At 43.1% G+C, this 18,594-nt stretch overlaps 1 protein-coding gene across 1 annotated transcript in view; it reads right to left on the bottom strand.

Annotated features, from left to right (window-relative positions):
• Positions 1–18,594, bottom strand: part of UCK2 (uridine-cytidine kinase 2) — a 70,627-nt gene that overhangs the window by 14,126 nt on the left and 37,907 nt on the right. Inside the window, exon 2 of the mRNA XM_045546607.1 lies at positions 441–600. Within this exon, the coding sequence (XP_045402563.1) occupies positions 441–600 (160 nt within the window). The remainder of the gene's footprint in view (positions 1–440; positions 601–18,594) is intronic.

Below are 18,594 nucleotides of genomic sequence, written 5' to 3'. Positions count from 1 at the left end.
GGTGCCAATCTGGGCCTACAAGGCAAAAATCGTCCCGGCAGCCGCCCCAACCCCTCCGTCTTTTTCTGCCCCAGTGAGTGAGTTTTGGCGCGTGTGCCCTGTGCATGCATGGGGGGGAGGAGGGTGTGACACGGACCAGAGCAGTAGGACCAGCCGTGTACGTTGTCACCTACGTCTGGCCCACAAGTCACAGACTCATATGGAGTCGCCCCCGTCCAGGTACAGATTCAATCAGTGTTAATATTTAATGAGCCAGGTGTGACATGAAGTGTTTCAAAATTCCTTCTTTCACATAAGCCCCACGATAACCCTGCGGGGTGGTTATCAGTCCCCTATTCTAGAGATGGAAACAAGGCCCAGACAGGTTAAGCGGCTTGCTCACGAGCGGAGGAAAAACTCCCCCGACCACGGCACACACTCCCTCCGACGCCCCGACTCACCCGGGTGATCGAAGTTGAACTGGCCCTTCAGGGCCTTGGCCTTCTGCTCGGAGGTGAGGACGCGGTAGAAGCTATCCTGGCTCACGATGACCACCTTCTTCTGGCGATAGTCCACCTCGTTCTGCCCCAGGAGCTGCACGATCTTGGCGCAGACGGACGACTGCAGGGAGAGAGGGAACAGCGAGGCGGGAGAGGGGAGTCAGCGAGCCGAGGCCGGCTCTCCAGGAAAGGGCTTCGCAGGGAGGAGGCCAGAGGCTGCCGTCGGTACGATGAACTAAAAGGCTAAGAGGGAAGGATCCGCCTGACACGCCGGCTGCAGGGGAGTCCGGGGGTCCCGACCGTCCCTCCTCCCTTCCCAGTATCCGCAGTGATGGCGGGGAAGGAGGGCAGGGAGCCCTCGCTCTTCTTCCACAAAAGCCCTTCCCAACGTCACCGATAAGAGGCAATGCCGCTTTATTCTGCCTGCTTGTGCTCTGGTACAGACAACTGAGGCAGCAGAAAGTGGAACAAGGGCCTTGGCATCGTGAAGTGACTGGGCTCAGTGGGACGTGCCTCCGCCCTGCTCATCTCTTTCTATCAACAGAATCAAAAAACACAGCCAGGGAGCTCAGCTAGTTAGCAGAGGGCCAGGCTCGTGGCTTTAATCCTACTTCTGTCGGCTGCTTTTGCTCTGGTCCACAGCCACGGACTCCTCTGCCCTTAGAGTAAACCGGGCAGCGTTTTCACAAACACGTGCCGCCACTTACACAAGCACAAGGGACACAAACATCACCAACACCTAAAACAGCTTCGGGGTATCCGAACTAAGAGTGGGGAAGCCAGTTCCAAATGCATTCAAACCCCCATGCTGTGCGCTGTGTTGTGTTGTTAGTCATAACACATACATATCTCCCCCCTTTTTCTCTCCAATAACATACTCTTCATGAAAGGAAAACTATAAAAACAAGCGCATTCAAAAGAATGAGGTAGCAAAGGACTGTATTTATCAAACGACTGATTTCATTTTGTGTTTGACACAAAGATTAATTTAAAAATAAGAATGTCTATGTTATAGAAAACTCCAAAAGACATAACCTAACCCTCCTTGTGGAACTGGTTAATCTAATTATGAGAGATGGAAAAAATGGCATATTTAGAGGTTTGGGGGCTCAACCTTAGAAGCCTTACTATTGAACTTATTTTACCAAATGATTTTAACAAAGAATAACCAAGAAATCTTTTAAAAGTCACAATTCTTATAAAGTTGTGTATTCAATTTGTCTGAGCATGGGGAAAACTGGCCATCCAGTCAATGCAAATTAAACCATTTTACACAATACGTCCTGTTGTACAAGTTGTGACATACAACCAAATAAGGATCTTTGGAGGAACAATAATATTTTTACTCTGATGTTAATGATTTGAAAACAATTTCTTTTATTCTCATGATAATTTTGCATACTAACACAGAAAAGCATTTAAAGCTACTCTGGAGTTTTGGACTACAGATTCCTCCCCACCTCCCACCCAAAAAAGCCACAGGAAGGTAAAACTTGCACATGACAAACCACATTCAAAAATGAAAATGAAATCAAATTTCAAAAATGAAAATCAAAGCCTCTACACAATTATAAACTATAAGTTTTTAAACATCTGCAGACCCACAATTTCCTTTTCCTAACTGACATCTGTTTCTTACATCCTAAGGTTGGAGGGAGGTAAAGTCTATAACTGTAGCCCTTACGAGTAGACAGAATTCCTTTTACAAGTCCAAAGAACAAAATGAAAAGAGGGATTCGTGGAACCAGATGTATATCCTCTATCTGGTTATTCAAATTGTTATTATTTTACTTATAGTTAAAACCCATTAAATATTTTTAACATGAACAGCAATCCTATCACCACCAAAAAATATGTGTGTGTGTTAAAAAGTTACACTACCCCATTTTGCTGATGAACAATCATTTCCTCTAACCAGGGCATAACGTAGGACAGAATCTGCACACTGGCCAACAAAACTGAGTCAATGAACATAGACTTGGTTCAAGTCTACAAGGTTAGCACTCATCACAATTCTCGATCAACAATAAAGTATGGCTGGGCATGGTGGCTCACACCTATAATCCCCGCACTTTGGGAGGCTGAGGAAGGAGGATGGCATGAGCCCAGGAGTTGAGGCTGCAGTGAACTAACCAGGCTGATGCCACGGCACTCTAGCCCAGGTAACAGAGCAAGACCATGTCTCAAGAAAGAAAACAAGTATGGCCTTTATTTTTGACCCACAGCGGCGTATCTGTCCCGTGTTTTCAAGAAGGACCTGGCTGGTGACCCTTCCCTCCCACAAACACACCACCACCAACTGCTGACGCTGTAACCGATTACTTATTAGGTGGCAGGCCCTGTGTCAAACGCTCCCTTCAAACCTCCCTTAGAAGTCACATGTGCTCTCCTTCATGGATGAGGAAACAGCTAAATGACTCGCCCACAATCACACATTCCTGGCTCTTTACCTCAACCTAGAGGTAGTAAGATGCCCCAAGGCAGACCCTTTATCACTTAGGAGATAAATGATAAATACTCCTGCATGAACAAGCAAATACCTGCCTCTGGGTTAATCTAGATTTTTCAGGTATTTTCTTCCTCCTGGACTATGTCAAAAATGAGCCCTAAAAAAATCTAGATAACTGTTAGATCTGGGTGAAATGTACAGAGAGGTTGGTGATACCATTCTCTGTACTTTTGCATAGGTCTGAATTTTCACACGGCAGAGAGGAAGGAGGAACCATACAGAGGCTCCACTCGGCCCCAGTGGATGGTCTTTTCCTTACTTAATGTCCACCTCTTTGCATCTCTCCACTTTCAGTGTTCCCCTTTTCCCTAACCCCGGTCCTCTCTTCAAAAAGATGAAATGGAGTTTTGAGGTGTCGTCCTCTTCCCTTAAAGAAAGGAAACAATTCACTAATAACTGGGGTTTGAGAAGGCAAGCAATCATGAGCCAATAGAAACCTAAATATGGTTCCCAGCAGGTAGAAACAATAAATACTCCAGGTGATGGGCACCGCAAATACCCCGACTTGATCATTACACATTCTCTGCATGTAGCAAGATTATCACATGTACCCCATTAAGTATGTACAAATATTGTGTCAATAAAAATAATTTTTTAAGAAGAAATTTCAAATGCGAGAGGCCGCAGTTATTAGGGTGGGTTAAGACTTAGAATAATTACAGTCACAAAAAGACAAATATCACATGATTCCACTTATAGGAAGCATGTAGAGTAGTGAAATTCACAGAAACAGAAAGTTAATGGTAGCTGCCAAGGGCTGTGGGGAGGGAAATGGGGAGTCGCTGTTTCAGTTTTACAGGGTGAAAAGGTTCTGGAGACTGGTCATCCAACAACGTGAATGTACTCAACACTACTAAAATGTACACTTAAAATGGTTTTATGGTAAACTTTCTTGTGTGTATTTTACCACAGTCAAAAATAATCATTATAACCAGAGGCCATTTTCTTCCTATGTGCTAGGTACTAGGGTCAGTACTTTAAAATTACCTCATTTGCATATTACAACCTTATATTTATATGATGGGAATTATTCTACTCACTCTACTGATGGCAAACACTGAGGCAGGCAAAGGTCAGATGGCTTGCCCAAGGCCGGGCGCGGTGGCTCACGCCTTTAGTCCCAGCTACTTGGGAGGCCGAGGCAGGAGGATCACTTAAGCCCAGGAGTTTAAGGTTGCTGTGAGCTACTAGCCCAGGTAACAGAACAAGACTCTGTCTCAAAAAACAAAACAAACAAACAAACAAACAAAAAAACGCTTGCCTAAGGCACTGGGCGGTGGAGCCAGGATTCCAACCCTAACAGTCCATCTCTAGAACCTACTCTCTTTGCACCATCTCAAGGCAAACTAACACTGCCCTCTGGAGCTCAAGGCCAGCTTAGCTTTGCATAATTTATTTCCATATTTAATGAGATGCACCCAGAATAATATATTCTGTCCTTGCTACTTCTTGCACATTATTGAACAAGGGCAGGGGGGTGATAGGCCTGCTAGGACTGTGGGTTGCTGTCCAAATACAAAGTTAAGAAGTGGTCAATACAAAGTATCTTTAAAAAAGAAGGAAAAAAATCTTACGGAAGAATCAGTGAAAGTGATTTACAACTTCCTCACTTACACAGCATTCTGAAGACATTATCTCATTTAATTCCATTACAAAAAGATATTACTTTATCTTTTATTTTCCTAATGAGAAAATTGAAGGGTAGACAATCTATCGAGTTAAATGATTTGCTCACAGCCCCAGAGCTCAGTCTCAAAACCATAGATCTAACTCCAAATGCACAATTATTTTCACTCTTCCAGAACTGAAGCAACTTTGGCATTGGCCCCAGTGTTCTCCCTAAATTTACTGCACTTCTGCAAAACAATGATACAGGAGAAAAGTGATTAGAAACAGAATACTGTTTTGTCGCACTGCACCATTAACGTCAGTATTTATGTTAAATTTCAAAGAATTTCATATAACTATAAAGGCAGGCAAGTAATGTGTGTACTAAAAGGAAGCCAGAAGTCTACAAAAAAAACTGTTCTAGTAATTTTTATGTTCTAAAGAATCCAGCTGTTAGGAGCTAGTAACCATGGGGCCCAGAGTCCACTGGATGTGCTGAACAATGACCTCCTTTCACAGAGACTTCCCACTCGGGAAGCCCCAGCAACAGTCAAGAATCCATCAACAAGCTACTCAAGCTGGCAGTTTCCAAAAGGGAGCCTGCTGCACCTGCACAGGTTCCTGAATTGCTACGGAAAGGATATTTCCCTAAAATCATTTTCACACGGGAGGTGGCTCGGACAGCCCAGACACCCTCTTACTATGCCATTTCCAGAGCGTATCTTCTGGGATGTGATCCTTAAGACCCTTGTGTCCAGTTCCAATGTTGCTGGATGAGTAAATCAAAACAAACAGCAATGGAGCTCGAACTGGACGGGGCCCAGGGCTGGACAGCTCAGAGCAGCTCAGCCCGCAGAGGGCTCCAGGCTGGGTCTGTGCGTCCCTAGGGGGGTGCCTGGGGTTTCTCACGGACAATTTTACAGAACGTGGGGCAAGACCCACGCTGCCCAACACGTCAGAATCTCATTCAGCTGTCACACTCCGCGTGAGCTGCTTCAGCATCAGAGAGAAGGATGTTCAGGGGTAGGAAAACCTGGCACCCACAGCCCCGGGCTTAAAAGGGCCAATCAGCCCCAGGCGAGGAGCATGGATTGGTCACTTCCTCCCCGCTCTTGCTAATGGGAACGTCAACACCGCAGCTAACAGTGCCAGGAGGCCGGACGCTTGGCCTTCTCAGGCGGGAAGACCCCATCCAGCTCCTCGGCTCTGGGACCATGTGCAGGTCCGTAGGGGAAAATCCATCTGTACAGGCAATAGGTTTCTGAGGCCAAACAAAATGATTCCCATTCTACCCGCCTTCCAGCAAGGCGTGAGTCAGCACAGTTATGTAACCACGATGTCACCTCCTACGTGAAACCCATGTGATCACGCCTTGTCTCGGCATGTTGCCACTATTGTCCTGAGCCGTATATAAGTGCTCGCCATACTCTCGCCACGGCTGCCTCACCCCGACATAAGAGTATGTCTCATCTGCCCGCTGCCGCTCGCCTCTTCTTTCCATTCCCGGAACCTGCTCCCGCACCTCGCTGGCCAGAGCTCTGTCCCCACAAGGTCACATCGATTACTCTTGACAGAGGCTTTCCCTGTCACTGTCATTAAGTAAGAAGCACACCACTAACTTATATGGTGTTCTCCTCTAGGGAAACCATCACGGCCCCCAGACATTATGTCATTCCTTTGGGGCCACTCAGCAGCTCTAATTTACAGGTATGAGAAAACCAAAGCACCAGTGATTTGCCCTGGGTAGAACTGAGAACAAAGTTCAAACCTGCTGACTCAACTTTCCAAGCAAACCCTTGCTGCAGCAATAGGGAGGTGTCACTCAAAGGCTTCCCTGGAAAACCTGCAGGGCCACCTAGCCTTGGAGTCAGGGACGGCCCCAGAACCCGTGCATTGCCGAGCAGGCTCTCTACAATAAAATCACCACCATCACCACACACACACACACACACACACACACACACACGACCTAAATTAAAAATTTGCTAAATTGCTATTTAATATAAGAGTCCTTGGTACCAAAAAGCAGCCACATGTCAATACAGTAACATTACTAAGAATTCCTGGAGCACACAGACCAATATTGTGATTCAGCTTTGATTCCCAGGCCCTGGCAGGACTTGATACCTGGACGGGGCGGGAAGGTGTCACCGAAATGTAACGGAAATGTCTCGAGTCACCAGAAGTCCTGTTTTTCCCTCAGACCTGGAATTTCAAAAACATGGCTTCCCCTGCTCCTTCTTCGCGTCGGCCTAGATTCAGGTTCCTCTCCCAAGGCCTCCACCCTAAAGCACACGAGTTACCGGGCAGAGATGGTCCATTGCGTGCTCTGAGTTTCAGCTGAGCACACAGCTACATTGCCAGCCTCCCCTGCAACTCCTCGTGACTACGCTAAGTTCCGGCCAATTAGAAGTGGCAATGGCAGCTTCCTGGTGGAATCTCCTCCAAGAATTAACTGTCCTCTCTTTTGAGCCTCCTTCCTCTTGGCCGGAATGAAGACGTGATAGCTGGAGCTTAAGCAGACAAGGTTTGCAGCAAGGATATCATGCTAAGGATGGGAAAGCAGCTGAGTAGAGGAAGCCCAAGGTTTAAATGACCACAGAGCTGAAAGAGGAATGAAAGTGAGTGCTAAGGTCTGAAAGTGTCCCCAGATTCATATGCTGAAAGGTAATCCCCAATATGATGACATTAGGAGGTGGAGCCTTTAGGAAGTGACTAAGCCATGAGGTCGGAGCCTTCATGGCTGGGATCAGAATCCTTATAAAAGGGCTTGAGAAAGTGGATTCATTCTCTTCTGTTCTTCCACCACATAACATGGCATCCAACCCTTTTTGCCCTTCTATCCCTTCACCATGTCGTATGCGGCAACAAAGCGCCACCCTGGAACCAGACAGCGACCCTCACCAGAGACCAACGCTGCCAGTGCCTTGATCTTGGACTTCCCAGCCTACAGACTGTGAGAAGTAAATTTCTGTTCTTTCTAAGTTAGCAGCATCAGGTAATTTGTCATAGCAGCACAAACAGTCTGAGACAGACTACCCTACTTAAACTGTGTCATTAGAGGTTTCCTGTCACATTCAACAGAAGTGATCCTAATCCTGATGGCAACACCCACACACCCAGGCTCTCAGTGTAAATGTTTTCTTGAAAGCTGAGGAAATTCTCTTGTTCCGGTCCAAGAGGCTGCCTGAATCATTACAGAAGCCACAAGTAATTCATTAGCCAAGTCCTTTCCGTGTGAGTTTTAAAGGGTGGGGTGAGGAGCATTTGCCTAGAACAATGTCCCCAGAGACCACTGGGCACAGTTCTGTCACCTGCCAGCCTGTGTGTATGTATTTACCCAGAGTTGTCAGCACAGAGTTAAACATCCTACCCGTTTCAGCACAGCTTGTGCTACAGACCGAGCCCTCCATAGAGCAAGCAATACCTACCAGAGGGAATTGCAAGAGATTACTAACAACATTGGACAAAACACTCCTTGCAATAGAAGCACCCAGTTTTAATTCCTGATCCTGACTTTGCTGGTGCTGCAAAGGCAGGCAGTCCAGCCCAGAAAGACTCAGACGTTAGACTGCATCTGAGAAAAACTGGGGCTGATCAACAGTCACCAACGTAAACATGATCCCTGGACTTCTCAGTGAATTGCCAATCTCATCAAGCTCTACTGCTAGGAGAGACATTTAAAAATTCATTTCTGGGTTCATAAAATTACATGTTTGTCTCTGCTCTCTTGAGAGTCACTAACACTTAGCAAGTAATTGGTTCAAAATCAACTGAAGGATGATAGTTAACACACAGAAAATACAATAATGCCAGGAACTGTTCTAAGGACTTTATGTATACTAGGTTATTTAATCCTTAAACCAACCCTATTAAATGAGTATTCTTATTATCCCTATTTTATATAACAGGAAACTGAGTCACAGGGACGCAGATTAAGTGACTTGGCACAACATCATACATCTGGAAAACAGCTGGGCCCGCCTTCAAATTCAGGCGCTGGCTTCAGGACACATCCTCTTAACCCCTACCCGTGTCATATTGCCTTGCCTTGCTACACCATCAGAAGGACATGGAAACCCCTTCTCTTCCCAAGAGCCACAGTGACCCTACCAACGGGGTTGTAAGTGCCAACATGGTCAGACTGAATACACAGGAACTGCCAGGAGCAAAGCATCCTCAGCAAAGCTCTATCATTTACTTCCCAGGGGCTCTGCAAAGCTCATGCTTGTTGGGCTTCCTTAGAAGTTAATTTTTCTGATAAATACTTTACCAGGAAAAGAGAAAGATAAGTCACTTCTGATGCCCTACAATTCATTCTTGGTAGAAAATGGTCCGTAAGAACACGTCTCAGGGGGCTGGTATGGATATTCCAGGAAAGAGGTGAGCCGATGCAGGTGTCTGGCAGCAGAAATGAGCAGACGGACTGTTTAAAACCTCACCACATCAAAACCGGCACACTCATACTGGCTGCTGTGCTGTGAACTAGCAAACCCCTTTTAGAAAGTAATACACAGTAAGAATCATAACCAACATTCCTACCACCTTCCCAAATAACAATGAAATTGATGGAAAAGAAAAGAAAAGATGCCTTCTCTTCCCAGAGTCGGGAAAAGCTGGGTTGAAAAGGAGAAAGAAAGAAAAGAAAGGAAGGAACGAAGGAAAGGGAAGGAAAGGAGTAAAGGTGTGAGAGGAAAGGGGAGAATGTAGCACAAACACTATGACTACAACCATTGAAAGATATGGCTAACCATGAGGGGGAAAATCTAAAAGGCAAGTTGGTCAAAAATGAAAAATGTTGTAGTTCTTCTATATAATCTTAAACCAAAAAAAGGCAGGGAGGTGTCCACACTATTCACATTAAACCCGTTCTACACTCACCCATAGCCTGGTTAACAGCTACCGCCAAGCAAGAGCAAAACATCAGGCGAGACAGGGCTGTGCTTGGTATTCAGGGGGCGATACAGCCCTCACAACTGAGTTTAAATCATTCCATATAGAACAATGATTCACTTCAGCTTCCTCTTGCTTATTCTAAGCCAGAATATGGAACTGATGGATACTACTTTGTATTTGTCCCCATGGGACAAACACAGGAGACATCTCTTTCTCTCTCACACACACAAATTTGAATGGATCCAGGCCTGTTGCTAGCTTTGGTGGATTTGCTGCTAGTGAGCACTCTCCCAGGAGTATAAGCAAAAAGCAGCCCTGCTGGAGGAGCAGCTGTTCCTGAGTTGTGGGTACAGGTGAGGCTGGGTCTATTCCCTCCCCTTTTACTTGAGGGTCAGGAGGCGAGTTGGGATAGTAACACACTGAGCCCCTCATCCTGGGAGGCGCACCAAAACCCACCCACTTGCTACAGTCTGGCTTGCCGAGCAAAGATAATATGCTTGTTACAGAAATTATGGACCGAAAGAAAGAAACTGAAGTCCTTCTATGTAAGAGACACAAAAAGAAAGCTGACTTTCCCCCATTTAAAAAAAAATGAATGGATAAAAGAGAGCACAAAGTACCAGTGGGATCCTCTGCTGAATCTTCCCAAATTGAAGGCCACACATGGGTAAACATTTAATGTGGACTTAACGCCACAATAGTGTTTTGTTGCACAAAATATATTTTAGTTAACCCTTCCATTCCAGTAATCCTTATCTAAACTATGGAAAACCAGAAATCAGACTATCCGGTTATCAAGATTTTTTTTTAAATTTCCTCTTTAGTTCGCCAGCACCCGCACCTAATACCAACTACAGAGCAGCAAGCGGAAGAAACAGAAAGCGTGTGCCAAGTACCTACTTCCCTTCCTTTTTGAGAGTCTCTTCTACTATCTTTGAAGACTCAACTTATTGTTTACTGCTCATGGCATTTGAAAAAGGGGGGGTTCAATTTCTCCATTAGCAGTCTCAATTCCCTCCACTGTTTCCTTCTAAATTTTGCTGAATCCATCATTCATCATCACCATCTCTGGGACCCCAAAACTCCTTCTAGAATTAAAAAAAAAAAAAACGAATACTCCCAAACCCACATGGACCATGTTACTGCATAAAGAATAGTGAATTGACAGCATTGGAAGTCACCCTAAATAATTAGTGCTAATCCACTATTAGGGGAAAAAAAGAGGGAAAGAGTGAGAGAGAAGTTAAAGCCCATACCTTTGAACATAATGAAACTGAAGCAACTATCAGTAGACACAGCGCAAATTTTTGTTTTAGGCCCATACAAATGCATTCGACTGATACAACAAAGATGCAAATGCAATCTGATGGAGGAGGACAGCCTTTCAAGAAAAGGTGCTGAAGCAATTGGACATCCATAAACCAAAAAAAAAAGACCCTTAATCTAAACCTTATGCCTTGCATAAAAATGAACTCAAAAAGGATCATGAATTTATTTAAACTTAAAACTATAAAACTTAATAGGAAAAAAAAAACTTAAGTCTTCAGTATCTAGTGCTAGGCATGGTTTTTAGACTTGACACTAAAGCATGATCCATAAAAGGAAAAGTTGATGAAATAAATTTCATCAGATTAAAACTTGCAATGCAAACCTCCTCTTCAGAGGATGAACATACAAGCTACAGACTGGGAAAAGATACTTACAAACTGCATATCCAACAAAGAACTAGTTCCTAGAATATATAAAGACTTCTCAAAACTCAACAGTAAGAAAACAATGCAATTATAGCATGGTCAAAAGATATGAAGAGGCATTTCATACAGGAGAGGATACAAATAGCAAATAAGCACATGAAAAGATGTTCAACATCATTAGCCATTAGGGAAATGTAAATTAAAACCAGGATGAAGTATCACCACATACCTATCGCAAAGGCTAAAATAAAAAACAGTGACACCCAATGCTGGTGATGACGGGGGAAAACTGGATCAATCCTACACTGCCAGTAGAAATGTAAAATGTTCATCTACTTAGGAAATAGTCTGGCAATTTCTTTAAAAGCAAAACATGTCAGGAACAAGATAAGGATGTCCCCTCTCACCACTCCTTTTCTTCAACATCGTACTGGAAGTCTTAGCTAATGTGGTAAGACAAGAAAAGGAAATAAAAGGTATACTGATTGGAATGAAAGAAATAAAATTGTTAGTTTGCGGATGACATGATTATTTACATAGAAAATCCAAAAGAATCAACAAAATATACTGGAATAAGTGATTACAGCAAGGATATAAGATAACAAAGTCAAAATACAAAACTCAATCACCTTCTTATACAGCAATAATGAACAAGAAGAATCTGAAATTAAAAACCACGATACCACCCACTGGTATTTAGGTATGAAGGACATCTAGGTGGTTTCTAATTTTTAGCTATTACAAGTAAAAATATATTACATGTACATATTTCTGTGTGAAGACGTTTTCATTTCTGTGGGATGAATGCTGAGGAATACAGTTGCTAGTTGCATCCTTAGTTTTTTGTTTGTTTTTTTTTTTATAAAGCAGTTTTGGGCTGGGCATGGTGGCTCACTCCTGTAACCCTAGTGCTTTGGGAGGCCGAGGTAGGAGGATCACTTGAGATCAGGAGTTAAAGACCAGCCTCAGCAAAAGCAAGACCCCGTCTCTACTAAAAAAAAATAGAAAGAAATTAGCTGAGCATCTAAAAAATAGAAAAAATTAACCAGGCATGGTGGTGCATACCTGTAGTCCCAGCTACTCAGGAGGCTGAGGCAGCAAGATCACTTGAGGCCAGGAGTTTGAGGTTGCTGTGAGCTAGGCTGACACAGTGGCACCCTAGCCCGGGCAACAGAGCAAGACTCTGTCTCATTAAAAAAAAAAAAAAAAAAAGAGCAGCTTTAGGTTCCCAGCAACATTGAACGAAAGGTATAGGGATTTCCCCTATACCTCTGGCTCCACACATGCATAACTTACCCCATTATTAACATCCCCACCAGAAAGACACATTTGTTATAATCACGAACCTACGCTGGCACAGCATCACCGAAGTCATGGTTTAATGTTCACTCTTGGTGTTGTGCATTCTGTGTTTGGACAGATGTGTGATGACATGTATCCACCATTAGAGTATCATACACAACAGTTTCACTACCCTAAAAAGCCTCTATGTTCCACTTATTCATCTCCTCCTCATCCCTAACTCTTGGTAACCATTGACATTTTTACTGTATGCATAGTTTTTCCTTTTCTAGAATGTCTTATACTGTTGTTGGAACAATACCGTATGCGGCCTTTTCGGATGACTTCTTTCACTTAGTATTACGCATTTAAGGTTTCTCCATGTCTTTTCATGGCTGGCTAGCTCATTCCTTTTTAGCACCGAATCATATTCCACTGTCTGGATATACCACAGTTTATCCATTTACCCACTCTAGTGTATCCTGGTGGCTTCCAAGCTTTGACAATTATGAATAAAACTTAATCAAGTATCCTGGTTAATAATTATCAAGCACACTAAGTAGTCTCAACTTAAAAGTAAAACTAGGTTGAGCACCAGGACTTAATCTAGTGTTTTCTTGGTGACTAAGAAGTCACTTCCAGATCCAACAGTGTGCTTCAAGGTCTTCAAAATGTGTAGCAATTATTAGGCTGCAAGGGTGTGACAAGTGCCACTTAAGAAAGCGTTTGTGTTTTCATAGAAATGCCCAATAAACTCCTGGGAAAGATGGGTATTAAAAAAGATGGATGAAAACTACTCACCTACCACAATATTCTGAAAGCAAAATATGGGTCTTTTAGAATCCAGCTGGGGAACAGGACCTGGCTTGATTCCTGACTCCACCACACTAGTGACATATCTCAGGCAACTCAACCTCTTAGAACGCCGGCATCCTTGTTGTAAACTGTGGCGAAGGATGTCCATTCCACAAACGGGCTGTGTTAACGGGCCGATGTGCATAAGATAATGGCTAGCACAAAATATATGCTCAATAAAGATTATTCCCTTCCCTAAGACCCTTCCAATTTTCATTTAGACAACTCTTTCCAGGATAGTCCATTAAGAAGGTTTATGGGGGGCGGGGGGCAGATAACTCAGTCGAAAACTTTATCATTGATTCATGCCTGTTAGATTTATTTTCCTCATGTCTATAAAATTGTACAAAAATATACTATCATGCTGTTGAACCACACTACACAATTAAAACACACCAGTGATTATATACTATGTTGCAGGAAAGAAAAGGCATCCGCTTCCTTACAGTCAGTGTTCCTGCCACAGCCGCCTGAGCCAACGCCGGGTCAGAGGCAGCACCCTCCCCTGGGATGTCCTTTCTCCGTCTGGCTCTTCTAGCAACTGCGACGCCTTTTAGGTGGGAAGACAAGGAAGACAAAGTTCTTTCCGTACAGTATCAAATCGCAAGCCTTCTCTCCAGAGCAGGCTGGGTGACAGGAAGAGGCCCCAGGTGATTCCGAACCACTGCTTAGGAGGGCAGAATTCATGTTCCCACCCACCCCCACCTTTATTTGTTTTTAAACTAAAGGTAGTAGAGAAGTAAATTGATAAAATAGAAGGTAGTCCTCAACGAATGGAATGCACGATAACAAGATTAGGGAGGACTGCAGTTTCGGGGAATGAGAAGGTCCAGGGTACAGAGAGTTAATGACTAAAAAAGACCATCTTAAGTTTACACTGAAATCGCCAAGAACTAAAGGGAGGAATGACAGTGGAAAGAAAAAGACAATAAGGTAGGAGATAAAATCAGGGACAAAGGGCTCGGGAGCAGTGAGTGGTGTCTGGGTGTGACAGTGTGAATCCAACCCGGGGGGTTTAGGCAGGAGGGAGGGAGAATGGTCGGAAAGTGATAAAAATCAAAGAGGAGGCACCACCCTACCTGTAGGCACCAAGGCTCGAGGCAAAAAGGGTGAGCAGAGCTGCTCCTAAGGCCTGGCTGTAGGGGAGGCAGGGAAAACAGGAGAGAGCAGGCGTTTGGTAGACAAGGTGAAGACACTAAAAGGAAGGGGTGGAGAATATGGGGGTTTTACTGATGATGAACCGACAGCCAACGGGAGGAAGGGCTTCCACCTGGGAGGGGTGAAAAGAGGAGGTCGGGAAATACAAAGAATTCCACAGAAGTGTGTAACTTTTCCTCATTATAAAAAGTGATACATGATAACTGTAAAAAAAAAAAGTGTAAGTAAAACAAAGAAACAACTGCTTAATCCTACCACTAGAGAGAAACGTGGTTGCCATGTTGGTGGGCATCTTCCCAGACAGCTTTACATGCCTGTGCGGTTCCATGTCTGCGAGATCAAGCTACGGTTCCTCCCTCCCTGTGTGTGCAAGCCATTCCTCCCTGAGGGGCGAAGTCTATCCGGTCCATTGTATACTGACTTCTTTTAAGATAACCAAGCTTTACTTTTCTCTACCCCAGAATTCTGTCACCTGTCCCTGCTTCATTATTAAATCTTGGCAATCTAAAACCAGACATGAAATTCTGGGTTTGTAGGGTTTTTTGTTTTGTCAGTAGTCTTACCCTGGTCATTCTATTTATTTCTTATTCTACTTCTATTATCCTTTTGAAGGCAGTTAATTTTTTATAAAGTATCTCCAACGGGATATAAAATTCACAAGGTACAAAATGGCACAGGGCACAACGTCTGTCTCCTTCCCACCCTGTCTCCCCGCCAGATTGACCACTTTGCTGACAGCAGCTGTTTACAGTCTCAAGCACATCCTCTCAGAGGCAGTCCCTGCACATAAAACCATGTGTGTATAAGCTTTTCAAATACAGACACCAAGATATGCTATCTGTACCTTCATTCTCTCATTTATCTCAAAGATTATCCCACCAATACTGTTAAGAATGTCTCCTTTTTTAAGGACTTCATGGGATTCCATTGTATAAAAGAATCATAGCTAGTTCTCCATTGATGGATATTTAAATTATATCCAATTTTTCTAAAATGAATTTAATATATGGGACTATGTATATATTTGTAGGATAAATTTCCAGCAGTAGACTTGCTGGGGCAAAGAATCTGCATTTTCTTACTTCCATACCCTCACCATCAGTTACATACACTATACTACTTACACTGTTAATGATATCTAACGTTTGATCTGTTTTAACTTGCCTATCTTAAGTGAGGGCAAACATCTCTTACATAACTAAAAGCCTTTTGTTTTTCTGAAACTAATCTGTTGATACCCTATCCTCCCTATCCTGTGGGTTATTCGTCTTTTATTTATTATTGATTCATAAAAGCTCTTTATAATATTAAAACTAGCTATTTTACATTGGTATCACACATTCTTTCCAGTTAACTGTCTTTTTACTTTAAGTAATGTTTCCTAAAGAAAAATTTTATTAATATGGTTGAACTGATTAATCTTATGTTTATCATGTTATATTTAGAAGTGACTTCCATCCAGAGATTTTTTAGTTTCTGTGAGTTTTCTTCTCAATTTCATGCCATCTTTATACCTTAGTGGCTCTCTCATCCTTATTTTTCCTTCAACTCCCAAGATCCTGAACACATCAAAGGAAGACCACGAGAGGGCACCAATCCAGCAGCTCCCTGAACCCTAAAAAGGCAGGCCAGACACCCGGGGAGCACAGAGGACAAACAACTGAAAGGAAATGAGATCTAACAGACTGGGTTGTAAGGAACTTCCTGTGCACATACACAGAGTTACAGAAAGACCCGCAGCTGCATCCCTCTGGAGTTCATCAGGAAAGAGACGCAGGATCCACTTTCAACCCCCGAGCCCACAGCGGGACACATGCTAAGGGATCAGGCAGGCTCTGTGGCACAATGTGAACAACAGAAATCTGCAGGAAATTTGAAATACATCATAGTTCATGAAGGCCACTTGTAAAGCTATTTTTCTTTAAAACACCAGGTATATTTTCCCACCCCATGCAGGGTATTCTGTTAAGAGGATGAAATCCTGTTTCTCCCTACCATGAAAAATAGCTAATAAGTATGCACGCACACACAGACACACATAGAACTCACCTTCCTAAAAAAACACCACGCCCTAAAGATTAACAGGTAACTTCTGCCCAACCAAGCCTTCTGTAAAATATTAATAGCAATACATGTGTAACTAGGAAAGGCAGGAAATTAAGAAGCACAATAAATACCATGTGTTTCTAATCCTACCTTGATAATCTTCTTCTCCTTCCCCTTCTCACTTGAAATGGTTCCAGCACATTTCTAGGAAACATGACACAGAAAGTCCCCTCGGGGAAGCTCCCTGTGGTGTGCTAAGCACTCTACCCACCATGCAGTGAGGCCTGAATCTCCTCCTCCTGTATCCCTCCATCAGCACCTCTCTAGCCAGACACCCTGGCTCACTAACTCCTGGGAGCCGCAGCTCAGCATCTTCTTTCACATACTAAAATTAGTTTTCGACAAATGGTACTGGGAAAGCTAGATATTCATATGCAAAAACTGAAGTTGAATCCTTCCTTATCTTATATCGTATATAAAATTTAACTCAAAATGGATCAAAGACCTAAACTTAGGAGCTAAACCTATAACCTTAGAAGAAAACGTAGAGGGGAAAGCATTGGATTTGGCAATGAGTTCTTAGCTATGATTAAAGCACAGGCAACAACAACAAAAAAAAAAGGTAAGTTGGACTTCAGCAAAATTAAAACCTTTTGTCTATCAAGGGGCACTATCCACAGAGCAAAAAGCTAGCCCACAAAATGGGAGACAATATTTGCCAGTCACATATCCGTTAAGGGGTTAATATCCTGAATAAAGGGTTAATATCCCTACATAAAGAACTCCTACAACTCTACAAAAAAAAAACAAACAAAAAAAAACATGATTGGAAAACGTGCAAAATAACTGATCAGACATCTCACCAAAAAAGATACATAAACAGCCAATAAGCACATAAAAAGATGTTCAACATCACTAACCATTATAGAAATGCAAAATCAAAAGCACAATGAGATATCCTTTTATACTCATTAAAATGGCGATTATTAAAAAAATAAGAATTAACAACTGTTAACAAGGATGTGGAGGAACTAGAACTCTTGCGCATTGTCGGGGGAATGTCAACTGGTGATGCCACTGTCAAAAACAGTATGGCAAGTCCTCAAAAAATTAAATGTAGAAGTACCATATGACCCAGTAAGTAATACCATTTCTGGTATTTTAGTAATACCTAAAAGACCTGAAAGCAGAGACTCAAACAGATACAGGCACACCTTGTTTTATTAGGCTTTGCAGATACTGTAGTTTTTACAGTATCGAGCAAGGCTACCTGTGCCATTTTTGCAACAGCATGTGCTCACTTCGTGTCTACGTGACACATGAGTAATTCTCATAATATTTCAAACTTTTTCATTACTGTCCTGTTATGCTGATCTGTGACCAGTGATCTCTGGTGTTACTACTGTAATTGTTTTGGGGCACCATGAACTGCACCCATAAGATAGTGAAATTAACTGATAAATGATGTGTGTGTTCTGACCACTCCACCAAGGGCTGGTTCCCCACCTCTCTCTCCTCCCTCCCTACTCCGAGACACAACACTATTGAAATTAGGCCAGTTTATAAACCTAAATGGGCCCCCTCCAAGTGTTCAAGTGAATGTAAAGGTCACCATCTTATCACTTTTCATCAAAAGTAGAAACCAGGCCAGGTGTGGTGGCTCACACTCTTAATCCCAGTACTTTTAGAGGCCAACAGGGGGAGGATCACTTGAGGCCAGGAGTTCAAGACGAGCCTGGGCAACAAAGCAAGACTCCATCTCTCAAAATATATATATATATGTGTGTGTATACATATATATATATATATATATATATGTATACACATATGTATATATTTTTTTAATTAGCCAGATGTGCTGGTGTGTGCCTATACTCCCAGGCAGGAAGATCACTTGAGCCCAGGAGTTCAAGGCTACAGTGAGCTATGCACATCACACCGGGGTTACAGAGCAAGACGCTGTCTCAAAGAAAAAAAAAAAGCTAGAAATCATTAAACATAGTGAGGAAGGCATGTCAAAAGCTGAGACACACCAAAAGCTAGGCCTCTTGTGCCAAACAGCCAGGTT

Source organism: Lemur catta, chromosome 3, assembly GCF_020740605.2.
Source record: "Lemur catta isolate mLemCat1 chromosome 3, mLemCat1.pri, whole genome shotgun sequence".
NCBI lineage: Eukaryota > Metazoa > Chordata > Mammalia > Primates > Lemuridae > Lemur > Lemur catta.
Note: the sequence above shows the minus strand (reverse complement) of the source record. Positions and strands in the feature narration are given on the sequence as shown.